General features: G+C 43.7%; 1 protein-coding gene and 1 long non-coding RNA gene across 3 annotated transcripts in view; one reads left to right on the top strand and one right to left on the bottom strand.

Annotated features, from left to right (window-relative positions):
* Positions 1-11265, top strand: part of ABCG2 (ATP binding cassette subfamily G member 2 (Junior blood group)) — a 120202-nt gene extending 108937 nt beyond the window's left edge. For both annotated transcript variants that reach the window (XM_040418096.1, XM_040418097.1), the window contains exon 16: positions 10853-11265. In XM_040418096.1, coding sequence (XP_040274030.1) covers positions 10853-11000 — 148 coding nt within the window. In that variant the 3' untranslated portion in view covers positions 11001-11265. The remainder of the gene's footprint in view (positions 1-10852) is intronic.
* On the bottom strand, positions 33-19817 carry LOC120989779. Its single transcript, XR_005776320.1, has 3 exons — positions 18747-19817; positions 9171-9181; positions 33-43 (listed from the first exon to the last, which is right to left on the bottom strand). It is a non-coding gene; the product is annotated as an uncharacterized LOC120989779 (long non-coding RNA).
* Positions 19818-19847: the final 30 nt, after the last annotated feature.

Consider the following 19847-nt stretch of genomic DNA (forward strand, 5'->3'; position numbering starts at 1 on the left):
TTTTACACCATTTTGGGGAAAATCTATTTGCTACCACAAAGCACTTTTGATTTGCTCAACACTAGTTGCAATTTTTTTCTTTTTGCCAAAATGCAGTTCATGCAGAAATTTGCTTGTGCTGCACACCGGAAAAGGGGCATACTGTACTTATGTTGATACATTTCTCAATAAAGAGGTTGTCTCACTTTAGCTAATGGCATTTATCATGTAGAGAAAGTTAATACAAGCCAATTACTAATGTATTGTGATTGTCCATATACACTGCTTATTTCCAGCGCTAAAGTCTTACAGATAGAGGGTTCATATAGGGTGAGGGAAGAGGGAACAGTTCTGTTTACGATCAAAGCTGGTTCATAATAGTGAAGTAGGAGGAAGGTGGGAGCGAATATCCTGCAGGCGGCGAACTGAGTATAGAGAGATGGTACTCAGGGATGGCTCCTCAGGGACGTTAAGTGAAAAAAGTTATGGTATTGTATATTTCATATTGCTATCTCTATGTTAATTTCTTCTTCACTCTCTCACTGACTTGCTGGGTACAATTTCTCGAACCCTCCTCATGTGAGAGATAGAAGTGGAAGGGTATTGGGGTATGTTTCTTTGGGTGGGGGGTGGGACAGGGAGTGACTCTTCGTGTGGTTCTCAGCTATTTATATGGATGCCTGAATGGAAAAGGAAGGATGCAAATGAGACCTATTATTCAACAGGAGATGTATACTTTGGGACTATGGGGACTGTGAGTCTGATATCATGGAAAGTTAGAGGCCTTGGGGACTCTCTTAAAAGGACCGCAGTCTTTGACAGGTTAAAAAAACTGCCGCCCTCGATTGTGGGTTTGCAAGAGACACACGTGAAAGCAGGAGACTCTTCGCTGGTTGAACAGGAGTTGGATTGGATGGTCGTATCATTCGGTTCATTCCTCTTATTCCAGAGGAGTTAGTGTCCTGATTTATAGGAGTGTACCCTTTAGGCTATGCAAATCTCAGGTTGACCAGGAGGGGCGATATGTAGGATTGCATTGCTTTATTTTTAACGTGGAATGTGTACTGTTATTCCTGTATATTCCTCCACCATTTTCTAGCACTGTCCTGACTCAGGCGCTTGCATTTACGTCTTCACTGTCGCACTTACCTATACTGATGCTTGGAGACTTTAATAACTTTGCAAATAAAGTACTGGATAAATTTCCTGAGAGGCAGGGGGCCACCTGGCGACCCAAGTACTCCCTTTGGCAGGCCATTGGACGAGCTGGGGTTGGTAGATATTTGGAGGATCAGGAATCCAGATGAGAGATGTTTTTCTTGTGCTTCGGGGACATACGCTTCTCTCTCGCGTATTGATTTAGCTTTAAGTAATCATGTAATGCTGCCATGGGTGGGACAGGTGTCGTATGCCCCTAGGGTGATCTCAGACCACTCTATCCTGTCAGTAAGTCTGTGTATGGAGGGGGGAGAAGATGGATGAATGGAGGTTGGAAAATGAACCCATTCTTAAACTCATGAAGATAGGGGAGATCCGAACACAGGTAGAAGAATTTTTGAGGATTAATGAGGGCCCAGTTGGCATGGGGGTGTTGTGGGGTGCCCTAAAGGCGTTTTTGAGAGGCATCTTTATTGCACAGATCTCCAAGATTAAAAAAACCAAACGAAATCCATGGGGGAGGAGCTTAGCCGCAGGTTGACGGAAAAAGAGATGCTGCATGTCCAAAACCCTACTCCAACATCAATGGCGAATTGGAAGGAGGCACAGGAGGCATTTAATGCATACAGTTTAGAGCAGGCGAGCAATAGACGCTTCTTCATGAGGCAAAAATATTTTGAGGAAGGTGAACAGGCAGGACATATGTTGGCAACAATAGCTAGGGCGCAGTCAGAGTCTTCATATGCGCACAAGATGCGAACCGGGTCAGGGATGGTGGTTACTAAGACCGTGGACATTCTAAAGGTGTTTCAGCAGTTTTACAAAGAGCTCTACACTTCAAAATGTAGATATAATGAGGAAGGCCTGATACAATATTTGAGTCATGTGCCCTTACCAGAACTATCGGAGGAGGAGAGAGATAGAGTCTAGAAGTATCCATCACATTAGAGGAGCTGAAAATAGCCTTAAGTAGTATGGCAAATGAAAAGGCACCTGATCCAGACGGACTGCCGATGGAAATGTTCAAGTCCCTGGGAGAGGAATTACTGCCAACAATGCTAAATGTCTATGAAAAAGCACTAGAAGTAGGTCAGTTACCAGACTCCCTTTATGATGCCATCATAGTAGTCATTCCTAAGCCAGGGAAGGATCCTGATCTCCCAGAATCGTATAGACCTATTTCTCTACTAACAGCAGATGTAAAGATCCTGGCAAAGGTTCTTGACAATAGGCTGGCGAGGGTAATTACATCTGTTATACACCCAGACCAATCAGGGTGCATACCGTCTAAATCTACTGCTATTAATCTGAGAAGGCTGTTCCTTAATATGCAGGCAATTCCAGGGGGCCCAGCGGGTAAGGCAGTGATGACATTGGATGCTGCAAAAGCGTTCGATAGTGTTGAGTGGGGATACTTGAGGGCTGTTCTGCGGCGTATGGGATTTGGGCCAGTATTCCTTTCATGAGTTTGGTTATTATATGTGGCGCCTAGAGCCAAAATTAGAGTAAGAAATATCGGATAGCTTTGACCTGGAGAGAGGGACAAGGCAGGGGTGTCCGCTATCGCCAACCCTATTTGGAGTTGCTATAGAGCCACTGGCTGCACTTATTAGGCAGGACTCTCAGATTAAGGCCTTTAAATACGCAGAGTCTGAGGAAAAGCTGGCATTATATGCCGACGACATGCTATTATTTTTGGATGATGTGAGAACCTCTGTGTGTCGGGTTATGAAGATTATAGATCTGTTTGGCAGCTACTCAGGTTTATCTATTACCGGACCAAATCGGCGATTATGTTGATGTCTCCGCAAGAAGATAAGAGGTGGGTGGAGAAGATCCCAATCCCGAGTGTAGATACCTTTAAATATATAGGCATTTGGATAACCCGTAATGCACAAGATTACTGTGTTTCTAATATTCTTCCGATACTGGGAAAAATGAAACAAAAGATACAGTCTTGGCTCAAACTGACTCTTTCAATGATGGAACGGGCTAATCTGGCCAAAATGATTTTAATGCCACAATTATTATATGTCTTACATAATGCACCAATATGGGTTCCGGGGTACCTATTCCACAGAATAGATGGTATATTTAGAGATTTAATATGAAAAAAGACCGCCAGAATAGCACTAACCAAACTACAGCTACCTAAGACAGAGGGAGGTATAGCCTTGCCCAACCCATGGGTGTACTATATATCTGCACAATTGCAGCATATGCAAGGATGGATGATAGAGGATGGCAGTATTGTATTGGACTCTAGGAGGTTAATTATACAGTCCCTATTGTCTGACAAATCTTTGATGGAGGCCTATCAATTTCGACTGAGATCACCGGGCCTACCTACTATGCTCCTGATACATAAAATTTGTGAGAAAGCAAAGGAGTTAATAGGAGTTACTGGATGTACAAAATATACCCCTATTTGGAGGAATGAAAGGTTGGGGGAACTATTCCAGCTGGACAGTTGGGAAAAAGCTGGGGTAACAAGAATAGCACATCTGTACTTAGAGAATAATCTTAAATCCTTTCAACAACTACAGACAGAATTTCAATTGTCGAACCGTGTATTTTACCAATACTTACAATTGAGACATGCCATGCAGACTCGGGAATGGAAGGCTCCTCCGACGTGTAGTAGTAGATAACAGAAGATTTCACAGCAGCATGTCCATGTGTGACTTTTATTGGGAACCAAGAGTGCACACACAGCAATACGACGTTTCGGCTACGCAGTAGCCTTTCTCAAGTATACTGATACAAAAGGTGATCAATAATATAAATACCCCAATAGGCCCCCCATGTGACATGGTAAAACCAATAGGCAAAAACAACTTCTTAATTCCACCTGTGTGTTAATTAAAATGACCTCTGCACCAATAGAAATACTATTAAGCAGCCAAATATACCTGATACTCATTAGAAAGACTCCACCTGTCTCATCGTGTTGGTGACATATATCGGCGTCTCCACAGGTCCATTGCGCATGTCAGTGATGTCATCGGGTTGGTGTATGGGCGGGCCGCCATCATCAACGTCAGTAGGAAGGCCGCACCTATCTCTATGAATGCACTGCATGTGCACCAATAGACACTACTATCATTGGTCACATGTCGAGCGCGTCAACAATCACGTGATCATCACATGACCCGCAAAAGGTCGTAGAGCACCATAAGTATATGAAAAAATAATAATAAATCTACTCTATAAATCACTGCTATATATTATATTTAAAGCACAAAAAAGGACCAACAATACGTCCCATGTGTGTCAATTCATGATTTAAACATAGAGTAGATTATTAAACAGAGCACCGGTATACACAGTCACTGAATCCATATAAGGGAACAATGACACTATTATTGTCCACAAATGTCTCCAAAACTTGGATGAAGAAGGCTATACATAAGACAATGAGTATCAGTGTATATTAGGGAGCAGACTATCCTAAAAAAATGTACTAAGAAAAATTCATGTAAATGAAGGGGTGTATAAAAAATATATATTTAAACCTTAAAATACCAAGTAAAAACATGATATACTGAATCGGACATCATCATATAAGAGTATTTTACCTATCTACGTTGTTTGCATTAAACTCAATATTCAATCCCTGGGGTTGTAAGGATTGTAAAGTGAAAATCCATTTCAACTCTTTTTTCTTTAGCATACGCTCCCTGTCTCCTCCTGCACCGAGTTGATGACCCGGAATCTCAGTTGGCTGACAGAGTGTCTGGCTTGTCCAGCATTTTTTTCCTTATAGTACTTTTGTGTTTGTTAATGCGCTCCCTAACTTCCATGGTCGTCTCTCCCACATAGATTAAACTGCAGGGACAGACAATCATGTGGATGACAAACTTAGATCGACATGTGTAGTACTCCCTAATATTAAATTTCTTACCACTGTATGGATGAACAAAAGTGTTCCCTTTCAACATGTTTTCACAGTTGCAACAACCCAAACATGGGAAATTGCCTGTCTTTCTGGGCTGTAAATATGTCTGGCCTCCTCTGTTGACATCACATATGTCGGTCTTAGGCCCCTTTCACACGGGCGAGTTTTCCGCGCGGGTGCAATGCGTGAGGTGAACGCATTGCACCCGCACTGAATCCGGACCCATTCATTTCTATGGGGCTGTTCAGATGAGCGGTGATTTTCACGCATCACTTATGCGTTGCGTGAAAATCGCAGCATGTTCTATATTCTGCGTTTTTCACGCAACGCAGGCCCCATAGAAGTGAATGGGGTTGCGTGAAAATCGCAAGCATCCGCAAGCAAGTGCGGATGCGGTGCGATTTTCACGCACGGTTGCTAGGAGACGATCGGGATGGAGCCCCGATCATTATTATTTTCCCTTATAACATGGTTATAAGGGAAAATAATAGCATTCTGAATACAGAATGCATAGTAAAACAGCACTGGAGGGGTTAAAAAAAAATAAAAAATTATTTAACTCACCTTAATCCATTTGCTCGCGTAGCCGGCATCTCCGTTTGTCTCTTTTACTGTATAGGACCTGTGGTGAGCATTAACTATAGTTCAAGGACCTGGGATGACGTCACTCCGGTCATCACATGGTACGTCAGATGATCTTTTACCATGGTGAATCACCATGGTAAAAGATCATGTGATGACCAGAGTGACGTCATCCCAGGTCCTTGAACTATAGTTAATGCTCACCACAGGTCCTATACAGTAAAAGAGACAAACGGAGATGCCGGCTACGCGAGCAAATGGATTAAGGTGAGTTAAATTTTTTTTTTTTTTTTTTTAACCCCTCCAGTGCTGTTTTACTATGCATTCTGTATTCAGAATGCTATTATTTTCCCTTATAACCATGTTATAAGGGAAAATAATACTATTTACAGAACACTGATCCCAAGCCCGAACTTCTGTGAAGAAGTTCGGGTTTGGGTACCAAACACGCACGATTTTTCTCACGCGAGTGCAAAACGCATTACAATGTTTTGCACTCGCGCGGAAAAATCGCGGGTGTTCCCGCAACGCACCCGCACATTTTTCCGCAACGCCCGTGTGAAAGAGGCCTTAATCAGCTTGTCATGTAAATCACCACGTTTGTATGCCATCAGTGACTGTTTCAAATTCACTCACTGAAGGGAGGCCACTATGTAAAATATGCCATTCCTTTCTCAAGATCTGTGCAATATCTGTACTATGGTGCAGGGCCGTAGATAATTTTTTTTCCTGGGGGGGGGGGGGGGGGGTTCAGCTTTCTCAAATTACACTAGTGCGGGGCTGGCAGGCGGCAGTGCAGGAGGCGGAGCACAGGGGTGTGATTAGGGTGTGCCCAGGCACACCCGGCACACCCCGTGCGCACGCCTATGCTGCCCAGGGGCGGATTAAGTGCATGATAGACCCGGGGCTGTCTACCCAACTTGGGCCCCCCCCCCCCCCCTTCTCCATTTTAGTTTATTTATTTTTTTTGTATGAAGAGGCTGCGGTGCTTCATGAGCGCCACAGTCTCTTCTTAGGCCATATGACATCTTCAGACTAAAAAAAAATACCCCAAATTGGGTTCTAAACTGAAAAATGTGGTCGCCAAATTTAAAATACATATAATTGTAATAAAAAAGACAGAGGAGAATACAGCACCACATACCTCTTACATCCAGTGACATCTCCTGTCATGTAGACCTTCTCTTTCCTCTTCTCCTCCATTTAACCCAGACCACCATGGCAAATTCTTTCAGCCGCATCTCGTCTCTACAGTTTGTAACACAGACACGTTAGATTTCTCAATGTTTCCATCAACCTCCTCATCCTGGTGTCCCCACAGTGTCATCCTGCCACCCCCAATACTGTGCCGGTTGTGCCCCCCAATGCCCCAGGTACTATACTGCTGAAAAAATAGTGACCCTAATAGACATAATTGGGGTAATTTATCAAACTGGTGTAAAGTAGAACTGGATTTCCAAAATAGCTGTCAAATATGAAAGGTGGAATCTGATTGGCTGCTATGGGCAACTAAGCCAGTTCTGCTTTACAACCGTTTGATAAATTACCCCAAATGTTCCTATAGTGTCCACAGCAGCTATAATGTCCCCTAGAGTGCCCCCAGTAATAATAACACCCTCTATTGTGCTCCAGGCAATAATCCCTGTATAGTGTCCCCAGAAATAATAGAATTGCCCCTACAGTGTCTCCCCAATAGCAACACCCCCATATAGTAATTTCCACCACACTGCCCCCACATAGTAATCCCCCCCCATAGTAATTTGCCCCCACACAGTAATTTCCCCCAAACTGCCCCCATATAGTAGTTTGCCCCCCACACAGTAATTTGCTCCACACTGCCCCCACATAGTAATTTCCACCACACTACCCCCACATAGTAATTTGCCCCCACACTGCCCCCACATAGTAATTTGCCCCCACATAGCAATTTTCCCACACTGTTCCCACATAGCAATTTCCCCACACTGCCCCCACATAGTAATTTGCCCCCACATAGCAATTTCCCCACACTGTTACCACATAGCAATTTCCCCACACTGCCCCCACATGGTAATTTGCCCCCACATAGCAATTTCCCAACACTGTCCCCACATAGCAATTACCCCCACACTGCCCCCACACAATAGTTTCCCCCACACTGCCCCCATATAGAAATTTGCCCCCACATAGTAGTCCCTCCCATAATAATTTTCCCCCACACTGCCCCCACATAGCAATTTGCCCCTACACTGCCCCATCTAGTAATTTGCCCCCACATAGTAGTCCCTCTCATAATAATTTGCCCCCACATAGTATTCCCTCCCATAATAATTTGGCCCCATACAGCCCCCACATTCCCCCCCCATCATGTACTCGATTTATCTTCCCTAATATGTCCTCCTGTGTGTCCCCCCCTTCCCCAAAGTAGGCACATGAAATAAAAAATGAACAAAAAATTTAAAGCTAAATACTCACCTATGTCCAGGGCCAGGCGCTTGCTCGCAGAGGAAGGCGGGATGAGTCAGGCACGTCACAGTGCTGCGTCCTGGCACAGGCGCGCGATGATGTCATCACGCACGCCTGCGCCGGGATTTCACTACCGCATAGGCCTCAGGCCTACAAGGCCTGAAGCCTATGGCGGTGATAGGCGACGGGAGAGGGAGCTATGCGCTCCCGTGCCCCACCGCAGTAATACAATATGTGGGCGTTCGGGTCAGCGGCACGCCTGGTGGCCATAAATAGATACAAACGGGATCCGTCCCATATTCCTGTTTCTAGGAGAAGCCTGAAAAGTGGACACCCTGTCAGCCAAGGAGATCCGGGCCCTCGATCTGTGTAGCAGCCTGCCTGGATATTTTCTGTTAGCAAATTTATTGCACATCTCATCAATGCGGTTTGCGAACACGTCATCATCTGATACTACTCGTCTCACATGTAGCATCTGGCTCCAAGGTAAGGAGTCAAGCATACGGCGTGGATGGTTACTATCATATCTTAAAAGATTATTCCTATCTGTAGGCTTCTTATACAAATCCGTTTTTAATTGGCCTCCCTCTAGGTATACCCTGACATCAAGAAACTGTAACTCCTCAGAAGAGGAAGTCACAGTAAATTGAAGCCCGGGTACACCATTATTGAGATGTTGATGGAATTCATTCAAGGCCTCCATTGAACCACTCCAAATCATAAAAATGTTGTTGATGTAGCGCCACCAGCACAGCACCCACTGATGATATTGAGATGTGTATACCAGTTGGTCCTCGACCTCCGCCATGAAAATATTGGCATAAGTAGGTGCCACGTTGGACCCCATGGCCACACCGCGTGACTGTTGGTAAAAGGTGTTGCCAAAGAGAAAATAATTCCTCTTGAGGACCAACTCTAGGAGATCGAGGACAGAGTGGCGCGCATCAGAAGTGAGTCCCGTGCCGGCCAGGGCCACATCGACGACATTTAATCCATAGTCATGCATGATAGACGTATACAAAGACACCACATCAAAACTCACCAGATAGAAATGGGTGGGTAAAATAACCCCACTTAGTTTGGTTAAAAAATGTCCCGTATCCCTGACATAGGAGGGAGCTGAGGTCGCATGGGTCTGCCCGTGGGATCTACCAACCGCTTGTGTATTTTGGGGAGAACATAGATCAGCGAATGATGGGAAAAGGTACCTTGAGGAACTGAAATAGATCTGAATCAATGATACCCCATGCAAATGCTGTATCAACAATATTCGTCACCTCTCTGGCAATCTCCCATTTGGGGTCCTGTTGCAGTTTCTCCTCCTTTGACTGTGCACTCCATGCCGGTGATTGATTCAGTGGTGCAGGCTAGATTATCGCGCACGATTATCTCTATGGCTTATGCCAGTCTACTAGATAAAGTAGTACGTGATCCATTAACCAGTCTTAAGACTAAATGGGAGAGGGATGTAGAAGAATTGTCGGAGGAAAAATGGAGGGTTGTTTTGGGGGCAGTACCCGCGATATCTATGAGTGTGGCACATAGGCGATCGCAATTATTCCTTATTCATAGGGTATACAAGACGCCACGACTCCTGTTTAAGATGGGTCTACGTGCGGACTCTAACTGTCCTAGGTGTGCTGCCCCGGATGCAGACTTGGCTCATATGTTTTGGTCCTGCACAGAACTGGAGCGTTTCTGGTGTGGAGTGTATAGACAAATAGAAAACAGCTATGGAGTTATTTTACCAAAGACTCCACTGGTGGGGTATCTTGGGTATTTAAAGGACCTAACAACCACCAATGATTATAAATTAGCAATTGCTAAATTATTGTACATTGCACGTAAATCCATTGCAAAACACTGGATACAGCCGATCTCTCCGATTGAATTAGAGTGGATAAATATGGTCAATCATATCATATCCTTGGAGAGTGGCATCTATATTAAAAGAGGCACTGTACAGAAATTTAAGAAGCAATGGCAGGTGTGGCTGGCTGGACCTGGGGGGAAGTCTCAGAGATTGATGCATATTTGGAATGGAATGGTCCTAAGGGGATTTGGAAGTTAAGATGTAAGAGAATTGGAGCATTTTTGTCCATATTAAGGCCTCATGCACACGGCCGTGCCGTTTTTTGCGGTCCGCAAACCGCGGATCCACAAAAAATGGAAGCCGCCCGTGTTGCCTTCCGCAATTAACGTAACGGGCGCCGGCAATATAAATGCCTATTCTTGTCCGCAAAGCGCGGACAAGAATAGGACATGTTATATTTTTTTAACAGAGCCACGGATGCGGACAGCACACGGAGTGTTGTCCGCATCTTTTGCGGCCCCAAACAACGCCAAAATGGCGGCTCGGATGCGGACCCAAACAACGGCCGTGTGTATGAGGCCTAAAGGAGATGACCACACGGAGAGGGGGAGGTCGGGAGGGAGTTGGGGGGGACTGGGAGATTTAATAAAGGTTTATTTGATGCAGTGTTATTGACGTGCTGATTTGGATAAAGTATGATTGATTTAAATGTATTGATATCCTATTGTCATATAATGTACGGTTAATCTGAATAATTGGCTGTATGTAAAACCTTTAATAAAAAATTATCTGATTAAAAAAAAAAGTCTTACAGATAGAGGTCTAATAATAACACTGCCATCTGGATGCCCAATACTAGAATGAGCCGATTTTAAATTCAAATATCACAAGTTATACTAAATGTTCTTTCCACAAAATTGTCTATGAACCTTCTCAGGTCAGTTCTTGTGTAATTGTGCTTTCTGTCTATTCTTCAGGACCACAGGAGAGAACTATCTTTACAATCAAGGCATTGACTACACCCCCTGGGGCTTGTGGCAGAACCACTTAGCACTGGCTATCATGACCCTGATATTCCTCCTAATCGCCTACCTGAAGCTGAATTTCATGAAGAAGCTCACATAGACTGAACCAACAGTAGCCTTTTAACTTGCCATTAAAGGGAGTCTTTCACCTAAACTGACCATTATAGAACACTAACACCATGATCTGCATTATAGTCCCCATATTGGAATGCTACATACCGTATAGCTGTCTGTCGCCTATTTTCGCTAAAAAACACTTTTATTCAATATGTTAATTAGGTTCTGAAGGTGCCCAGGGGCGGCGTTCATGCGGCCGATGCCCAGGCCCCTCGTCACTTTTCATATGAAACCCCCTCCCCTTTCACCCCTCTGGCCTGCCCTAGGTTCTTCAGAAATCCAGCGCCTGCGCACTTCATTCCCCATTATGGGCAGATGCACAAGAGCGTTTAATGCGCATGTGCCGGCCTTGTGCCTCTGCTTATAATGTGGAATGAAGTGCGCAGACACGGTGTATCTTGTGAACGGCACTGAATTTCTGAAGAACCTAGGGCGGGCCAGAGGGGTGAAAGAGTAGGGGTTTCATATGAAAAGTGACGAGGGGCCTGGGCACCGGCCGCATGAACGCCACCCCTGGGCACCTACAGAACCTAATTAACATATTGGATAAAAGTGTTTTTTTGCGAAAATAAGCGACAGACAGCTATACGGTAAGTAGCATTCCAATATGGGGACTATAATGCAGATCATAGTGTTAGTGTTCTATAATGGTCAGTTTAGGTGAAAGACTCCCTTTAATCTTTTTTTGAAGCTGAATTACCAAGTGACCTCTCAGTCCTAACGTCTGGAACCATTTAAGGTTCAGTGGTATAATATTGCCATTGTAAGCCCACCCCTATCTTATGAGAGACATTGGTCAGACTGCAGCAAACCTACCCAGTGTGCCAAGAGAGCTGCAAATGTAATCTGATGGGAATATGAAAGCCACCAATGCCATGTGAATGTCGCTCCTTGCCACAAGATGGTTTACATTTCCAGGAGGGGGCATAATCATCTTCCCTATGTTCCATTTCATAAGTATTCTTATACAGTAATGTAAAGTTGAGAAGAATTATTTATGACTGTTTGTAATGTACTTTATTAATGTTCTAATTTTAGTTTCTATTTTTATATGTTTATGTTGAGACAACTAAATTGTTTTGCGACTGCTGTAAATCAAAAGTTTGAATGTTGAAATTCAAGTGAAATGCTATGCAGTGTTTGCACAGTAGTGGCATTTTTATTTTATTTAATGTGACACTTAAAGGGTACAGTGCCACTTTTAAGGGCATCTGTCAGCAGATTTGTACCTATGAAACTGGCTGACCTGTTACATGTGCACTTGGCAGCTGAAGGCATCTGTGTTGGTCCCATGTTCATATGTGCCTGTATTGCTGAGAAAAATTACATGTTAATATATGCAAATAAGCCTCTAGGAGCAACTGGGGCGTTTCCATTACACCTAGAGGCTGTGCCCTCTGCACTTTGACAGGACCAGGCAGTGTAAATGTCATCACATCTGGCCCTGTCAATCAAAATGGGGAGAACGCAGCAGTTCTAGAGAGATCAGAGCCTCCAGGTGTAAAGGTAATGTCCCCTTTGTTCTTAGACACCTATTTGCTTATATAAAAAAAATGTTCTCAGCGATGCAGGCACATTGGAACATGGGGCCAATACTTTCAGCTGCCAAGCGCATATGCAACAGGTCAGCCAGTTTCAAACAGGTACAAAACTGCTGACAGATGCACTAAAAGTGGCACTGTACCTAGGAACCTATCAAAAGTTTATCAGTGGGGTCTGAGCGCTGAGACCCCACCAATCTCTAGAACGAGTGGGAGGATGAGCTGTCTTTTCTCGTTGCATGAGAGGGGCCCATAGACTTTAAGTCCGCCTCACTTCCTGTCCTGCAGCGAGGAGAGAGCACGCTAAGAGCACTTATCTCCCCTCCTTCCAGAGATTGGTGGGAGTCTCTGCGCTCAAACTCCCACTGATCTAAACTTTTGATATGTCTGACATTCAGTTTACTGAAAGTACAGTGCTACTTTAAATCTGTTTGGGGTATGGGTTACAGAAGAACTGCCTTGTGGATTTCAAATATACCGTAACTATGTACCCAATACGAATTTTTCTGTCTTCTTTCATACTTTGTACAAGGTTACTGGATTTGATGTGTATGAGGAGCCAAAGGCTACTACATAGCCATATACATTCTTGTGCTGCTGTATGACTCTTCCTTCTGCACTGTATTAAAGACATATGGTATCATTTGAATTTAATTAAATCCAAGGTATAAGTTGTACTGAGGCAGTGAAACTTAAAAGGCTGGGACTGCAATAACCTATTCTATTAGCCAAAACTGAGGGGGCTACAAAAAGCAGTAGGACAAATCTCAGCTGCACCTTACATAGATGGCTCATTGATTGAGGGTATCTTGCCATTCAGCCAAATACTGAGGCTGGGTTCACACTTGAGCGTTTTACAGCGCGTTCAAACGCGCTGTAAAACGCTCAACACATGAAAACCAATGCTTCCCTATGGCCCTGGTTCTCACTTGAGCGTTTTACAGCGCTGAAAAACGCCCTACGCTCAAACAAGTACTTGAGCTTCTTTGGGGCTTTTTGACGCGCGTTTGTGGCCATAGGACATTGCAGTCAATCACACAAACGCGCGTTTACTATTGCAAAAAACGCTCGTCAAAAACGCACGTTAAACGCGCATATCAAAGACGCTCAGGTCTGAACCCAGCCTTAGTGTAGTGCCTTCTTCTAAAACCAAGGTATCAACAAAAAGTTTGTACACAGATGTGGACATTCCACAAAATTGTATGTTCTAGCTAAAGAATACACGTACTTGATACATATCAGATCACAGGACGGCCAACAACTAGGACCCCTCCTCTGAATGTGCATGTTAGTTTACCTTTCACTTCAATTCTATGGGACTGTGCCGTGAATGGAGCAGTGAACTGACACATGCACTACTGTTCCATGTAGGGGGATTTGGGGACCCCTCGTTCTCAGGCTCTCATGAGGAAAGGGGAGTGTCCCAGGTGCTAGCCCCCTTCCACAATCCTATATTCCTCACATATGCTATGAATAGGTGATAAATACGTTTTGTGGGATGACCCCTTTAAAGAGGTTTTAAAATATTCGGATATTGATGACCTATCAGATAAGATCATCAATATCAGATCGGTGGGGGTCTGACACATGGGGTCCCCACCCATCAGCTGTTGGCCTCCTTGCAGCTTACCAAGCACGTCCATTGGATAGCAGCTGTGCTTGGTATTGCTGAGGATAGGCTATCAATATCACAATCGTGGAAAATGCCTTTATTTTCACATTGTTATTATGTTCACAATTAATGTTGCATATGCCAGTTTTTCCCCTACAGATATCGCTTAAAAAATGCACACAAACGTATTTTTTTCGTCTCTGCTCGTTCACTTAAACAAAACGACTTTGTGTGCATTACTTGTCCTTATGGCCGTTCTGAAAAAAAGTAGAACATGTCCTATTATTATTCACATTACGGACAAGAATAAGACTGTTCTATTAGGGGCTGGCCATTCTGTAAAATGTGGAATGCACACGGCCGGCATCAGTGTTTTGTGATCCACAATCCAGAGGTCATGTGCACGAGCCAATACTCTGCTTGTGAAAGAGTGCAAAGGCTAAAGATCACATAACACCCTGACAGACAGCACATGAGTGAAGAGCAATTACAGCACATTGCTACCAGGACCACCAGTCCTTCCACAACCCAGCGTATTATGCTTCTAGAGCAAATACACTGCCTGTCCAAAAATAATTTAATCCCCACAGGAAAAAAGCCTTTAGCTTTGATTATGGCACGCATTCACTGTGGAATTGTTTCGATAATCTTCTGCAATGTCACAAGATTTATTTTCATCCAGTGTTGCTGTCATCGCAATTCATACGATTTCCTTCTTCTTTAGGTGGTGCCAAATCAATTAGCAGTATAAGTATGTGCATGCCATACAGCTTTCATAATGAGACCAGACACACTAGGGGGTTTCATGGGAAAGCACTTCCTCATCCCCCTGAGCAAGACCCTCGTTTATTTAAAAATACATTCACATATATAGCAGACATGACATCACAAAAAGGGTGTTCCTTAAGAAGAGACTATTGGCTCCTTAACCTGATAGGAGTGGTTTCAGCAACTTCAACTGAGTTCATAGGTAGATTTGAAAACTGTAATGTAATCCCCATTTTCCCCCTCCCCTTTTTACCTTAAACAAAAGAATGCACACATGGCTCAAACATCTGGCTTGCGCCATCTTGTGGACAAAAATGTGTACTACAGAATGTTTACACCACATACACATCTCTCACATTGCGTTAATTTTTCACCAAGATCTTGCATTGATGATGGTAGAGTCTGACTGCTGCGCAAAGCCTTCTCCAGCACATCCCAAAGATTCTCAATGGGGTTAAGGTCTGGACTCTGTGGTGGGAGATGTCTCATGCTCCCTGAACCACTCTTTCACAATCTGGAGCCGGATGAATCCTGGCATTGTCATCTTGGAATATGCCCGTGCCATCAGGGAATAAAAAAAATCCATTGATAGAATAACCTGGTCATTCAGTATGTTCAGGTAGTCAGCTGACCTCATTCTTGGAGCACATACTGTTGCTGAACCTAGAACCTACCAACTGCAGCAACCCCAGATCATAGCACTGCCCCTACAGGCTTGTACAGTAGGCACTAGGCATGATGGGTGCATCACTTCATCTACCTCTCTTCTTATCCTGATGTGCCCATCACTCTGGAACAGGGTAAATCTGGATTCCTCAGACCACATGACCTTCTTCCATTGCTCCAGAGTCCAATCTTTATGCTCCCTAGCAAATTGAAGCCTTTTTTTCTGGTTTGTTTCACTGATTAGTGGTTTTCTTACGGCTACACAGCTGTTCAGTCCCAATCCCTTGAGTTCCCTTCGCATTGTGCGTGTAGAAATGCTCTTACTTTCACTATTAAACATAGCCCTGAGTTCTACTGTTGTTTTTCTTTGATTTGATGTCACCAAACGTTTAAGTGATCGCCGATCATTCAAGATTCCCCCCCCGACACATTTCCCCCTCGAATTCGATGGGTCCCCACTATCCTTCCAGTTTTTAATAATGTGTTGGACAGTTCTTTACCCAATTTTTGTAGTTTCTGCAATATCCTTAGATGTTTTCTCTGCTTTATGCATACCAATGATTTGACCCTTCTCAAACAGACTAACATCTTTTCCACAACCACGAGATGTGTCTTTCGACATGGTTGTTTAAGAAATGAGAAGCAACTCATTGCAGCAGTTGGGGTTATATAACTTATTGCCAGCTGAAAGATAATCGCCCATGCAGTAATCATCCAATAGGAGGCTCATAACTATTTGCTTAGTTAAATCCAGGTGGCAGGCAGTGTATAATGTGAATGAGAAATAGAGAGCAGGGAACGGTGGAGAAAGCTCACTAATCACCTAGCTTCAATCATTTGAGCCTTCCCAGCCATGGGCCACATGCACACGGCTGTTGCCTGGCCATGTTCGTATTGCAGCCCGCAATATGCGGGAACCGGCCACGTGCTCACCACATCACAGATGCTGACCCATTCACTTGAATGGGTCTGCAATCCGGAAGGTGCAGAACGGAACCCCACAGAAGCACTATGGAGTGCTTCCGTGATGTTTCTGTCCGTGCCTCTGCACTGCAAAATAATAGAACAAGTTGAATGAGTCTGGATCCGTAGCAGCAGCCGCCGCAAGGATAGTGCCTGTTCGTTGAGCGGCCATGTGTAAGAGGGTATAGTCTGGAGTTGGTTTCCTAATAAAATGCACTCATATCATTATTGTACTGTAGTTCTTAATTCTACTTGTAACCACCGAGACAAAAAACAGCAGACCTGATCATTTCCAAAAAGGGTTTTTATTACTGTAAAATGTGTGTGATATAACATACCGTACCTATAGGTTCTACAGCATATAAAGTGTGTACAAGCATACACTTCACAACCTCTTGTCCAAGGAATGTGACATTTAGGCCTCCTTCACACAATCTGTGTTTGATCAGCGGTTTCCATCAATGATTGTGATCCAGGAATGAAGCTTACATGGAAATAAGGTACAATGGAAAGATTTGTACCTGTTCTGTGTTTTTTTTTTTTACCAGCTCTTGGCTCACAATCACTGACTGTGTGAAAGAGGCCTTATTCAGTTGTACTTTACACTGAAACCTTTGACAAAAGCTGAACCTGTTGCCAACATGAGCAGACAATGACATACAAACAACTGCTATGGGCTTAGTGAAAGTAGAGGCCCTACAGGGCCTAAGCCTTGTCCCTCTATTCTATGGACATTGTGGACCTTCAAAGTGGGGACAGAACAAAGGTCACTAAAGGGTTCCTAAACCTTCCCTCAAAGCACAGAAGGTGCAGCGGTGCTCCTCAGAGAGTGTTCTGCACCTTTGGCTTCCATTGGCTCCTTATGTATCCTATATACAAGTGATCCCTTAAGATACAATGTTTTTCTTCTGGGCCATTGTAAATTGAAACTAGACTCCATATATACAATATATTAGACTCTGATTCAGCCAATCATGGACATTTCACTGGTAAACCACCTGCATTGGTTGTCCAGTAGCTCCTCTGCGGTACTAAATGTTCTGTATTGCCCCCTGTCTGTGCCGGGATGAGCTGCTCCTTTGGACACCGATTCAGCAGCTACTCCACTACGAAATCCTCGGAAGAAGTTCCTGTCATAGAAAGTGATTTACAGCTTCCCTCATCTATTCATGTCTGTTATATGTAAGGACTTTCTTTATGTGTCTTCGTTATCTGCTTATTATTATTTATTTTCTATTATCTTGGGATGACTTTTTGGGGCTCTGGAACAAATTACCAGGTTGTCAGTTATGGGCACAAGTTACAATGGTTTCAACATATAATGGTTGTCTAGGAACCAAGTTACTATAGATCTGTACTCCGTATGCTGCAAAAGCAGAGCCAAGGCAAGCCAAAAATGCAGAGTGCTCTGAGAAGCACCGCCGCACTTTCTGTGTTTCGACTGAAGGTTTACATCCTCTTTCATGACTTCAAGAGAAAATTGAGAAATGGGTGCATATTATGAATATACACCAGGAGGGGTCCCCCTAACTTCCATGTATGCCACTTGGACACCTTCATGTGACAATACACACTTTATGAATAACTGTCCAATACAATGCAGATTAGCAAGTACCGTAGATACAATCTAGCTTACGTGATTCAGAAAGTTCTAGTTTAATATATATATAGCTAATTCTCACACTTGAGCAGAATGGTAAAACTTACACGGATATCCATGAAACTTTAAGCACTTCAAGATGAAGTTTGTTAATATAAAATAAAATAGTAACAACGTGTTACACAATTAGTACAATGTCTGTGGCCGCTGGGCAATGTGAAAATCATTCCGTCTAATGGTGTCAGTAATCCTCATGCCAGTACACTTTATCCCTGAAGACATGTTCCTTACATCTGAAGAGGGTATTTAAAGAATGTAAAAAAAACAACATATTGAAAGAATTTTTGGTCTCCGAAGTCTTTGCAACAGCTTTGCTACGTGTAAATGTACAACAGGCATCCACCTAAAGAAACCTTTCACTACTTTAAAGAAGTATTCTGGTTATTACAAATACAGAGGATAGGTGATAAGTAAATGATCAGTGGGGGTCCAACTACTGAGACTCCCACCGGTCCTAAAACCTGCTTGCTAGCAGAGGAGACCACTGCCATTACATGCAGCAAGAGGAGGAGTGACCACTATCTGTTCCATATTTAGAACAGCCCATATGGAGATAACATTGTGTGCGCGCCAAATGTTTCTATAGTGTAAAATTACACCACGTGTGAATCCACTCTAAGGCTGTAATACACTTCTACATATGAACCTTAAATCTTGCAAACTCGGGAAAGTATTCCCAAAAGGCTTTCCTGATCTCACAGGAGAGGATCAGACCATCCATGGTACTAAATACAGTATATAGCTCATGCACAGAACCCAAGATGATGCTTTTGGCTCACAATCACTGACGTGTGAATGAGGCATAAATCGTCAGTATCAGATCTGCGGGGGTAAAACACTCGGGACCCCCACCAGTCAGTTGTTCGAAGAGGCCTTGAGCGACGCAGACTCTTCCTAGCACTGTACATCGGTCACATGGCCTAGTTGCAGCTCAGTCCCCATTGAAGTGAATGGGGCCGAGATGCAATACCAAGCACAACCACTATACAATGAACGGCGCTGTCCTTGGAAAGCTGACAGGAGCCTTGCATCGCTCACCATAGCTTCAGCGAGTGCATCGGTTCCCTGAAACAGCTGATCGGCGGGGATGCTGGGACTTGGACCCCCGCTGATGTGATAATGATGTCCTATCTCGAGGATAAGTCATCATGATCTTTTCCAGGATATCCTATTTAAACTGTGCAAAGCACAACATTATTAGCAAATCTGCCCCAGTATCTCGGGCTTACTTTTTCATATGGAAAACCACAGATAACACTATCATGATGGGTTCTGCCCAATGCCATATTCAGTTCTGCTACATCTCTTACCCATGGAGATAGCTGGCCATAATTTTGAACGTGGCCATAAAAGGTACTATTTCCCAGTCATTTTTAACACTATGCACTTAGATATTTACCATGGCCTTGTTTTGTCCGTTCTTTGTAAAGGCTTGCTGCAGTCACACTTTGCATAATGAAATTGAAGAGAGTGGATCTGAAACGCAACTCTCTCATATCCCTAAACCTATAACATGCAGCATGAAAGAGACACCTACAAGTCATTTTCTGTTACTGACAATCCTGCCCTGGCTTAGTATTCTCTATAAAATTAAAGGGAACCTGTCACCAGGATTTTGTG

The sequence above is a fragment of the Bufo bufo genome, chromosome 2 (genome assembly GCF_905171765.1).
Source record: "Bufo bufo chromosome 2, aBufBuf1.1, whole genome shotgun sequence".
NCBI lineage: Eukaryota > Metazoa > Chordata > Amphibia > Anura > Bufonidae > Bufo > Bufo bufo.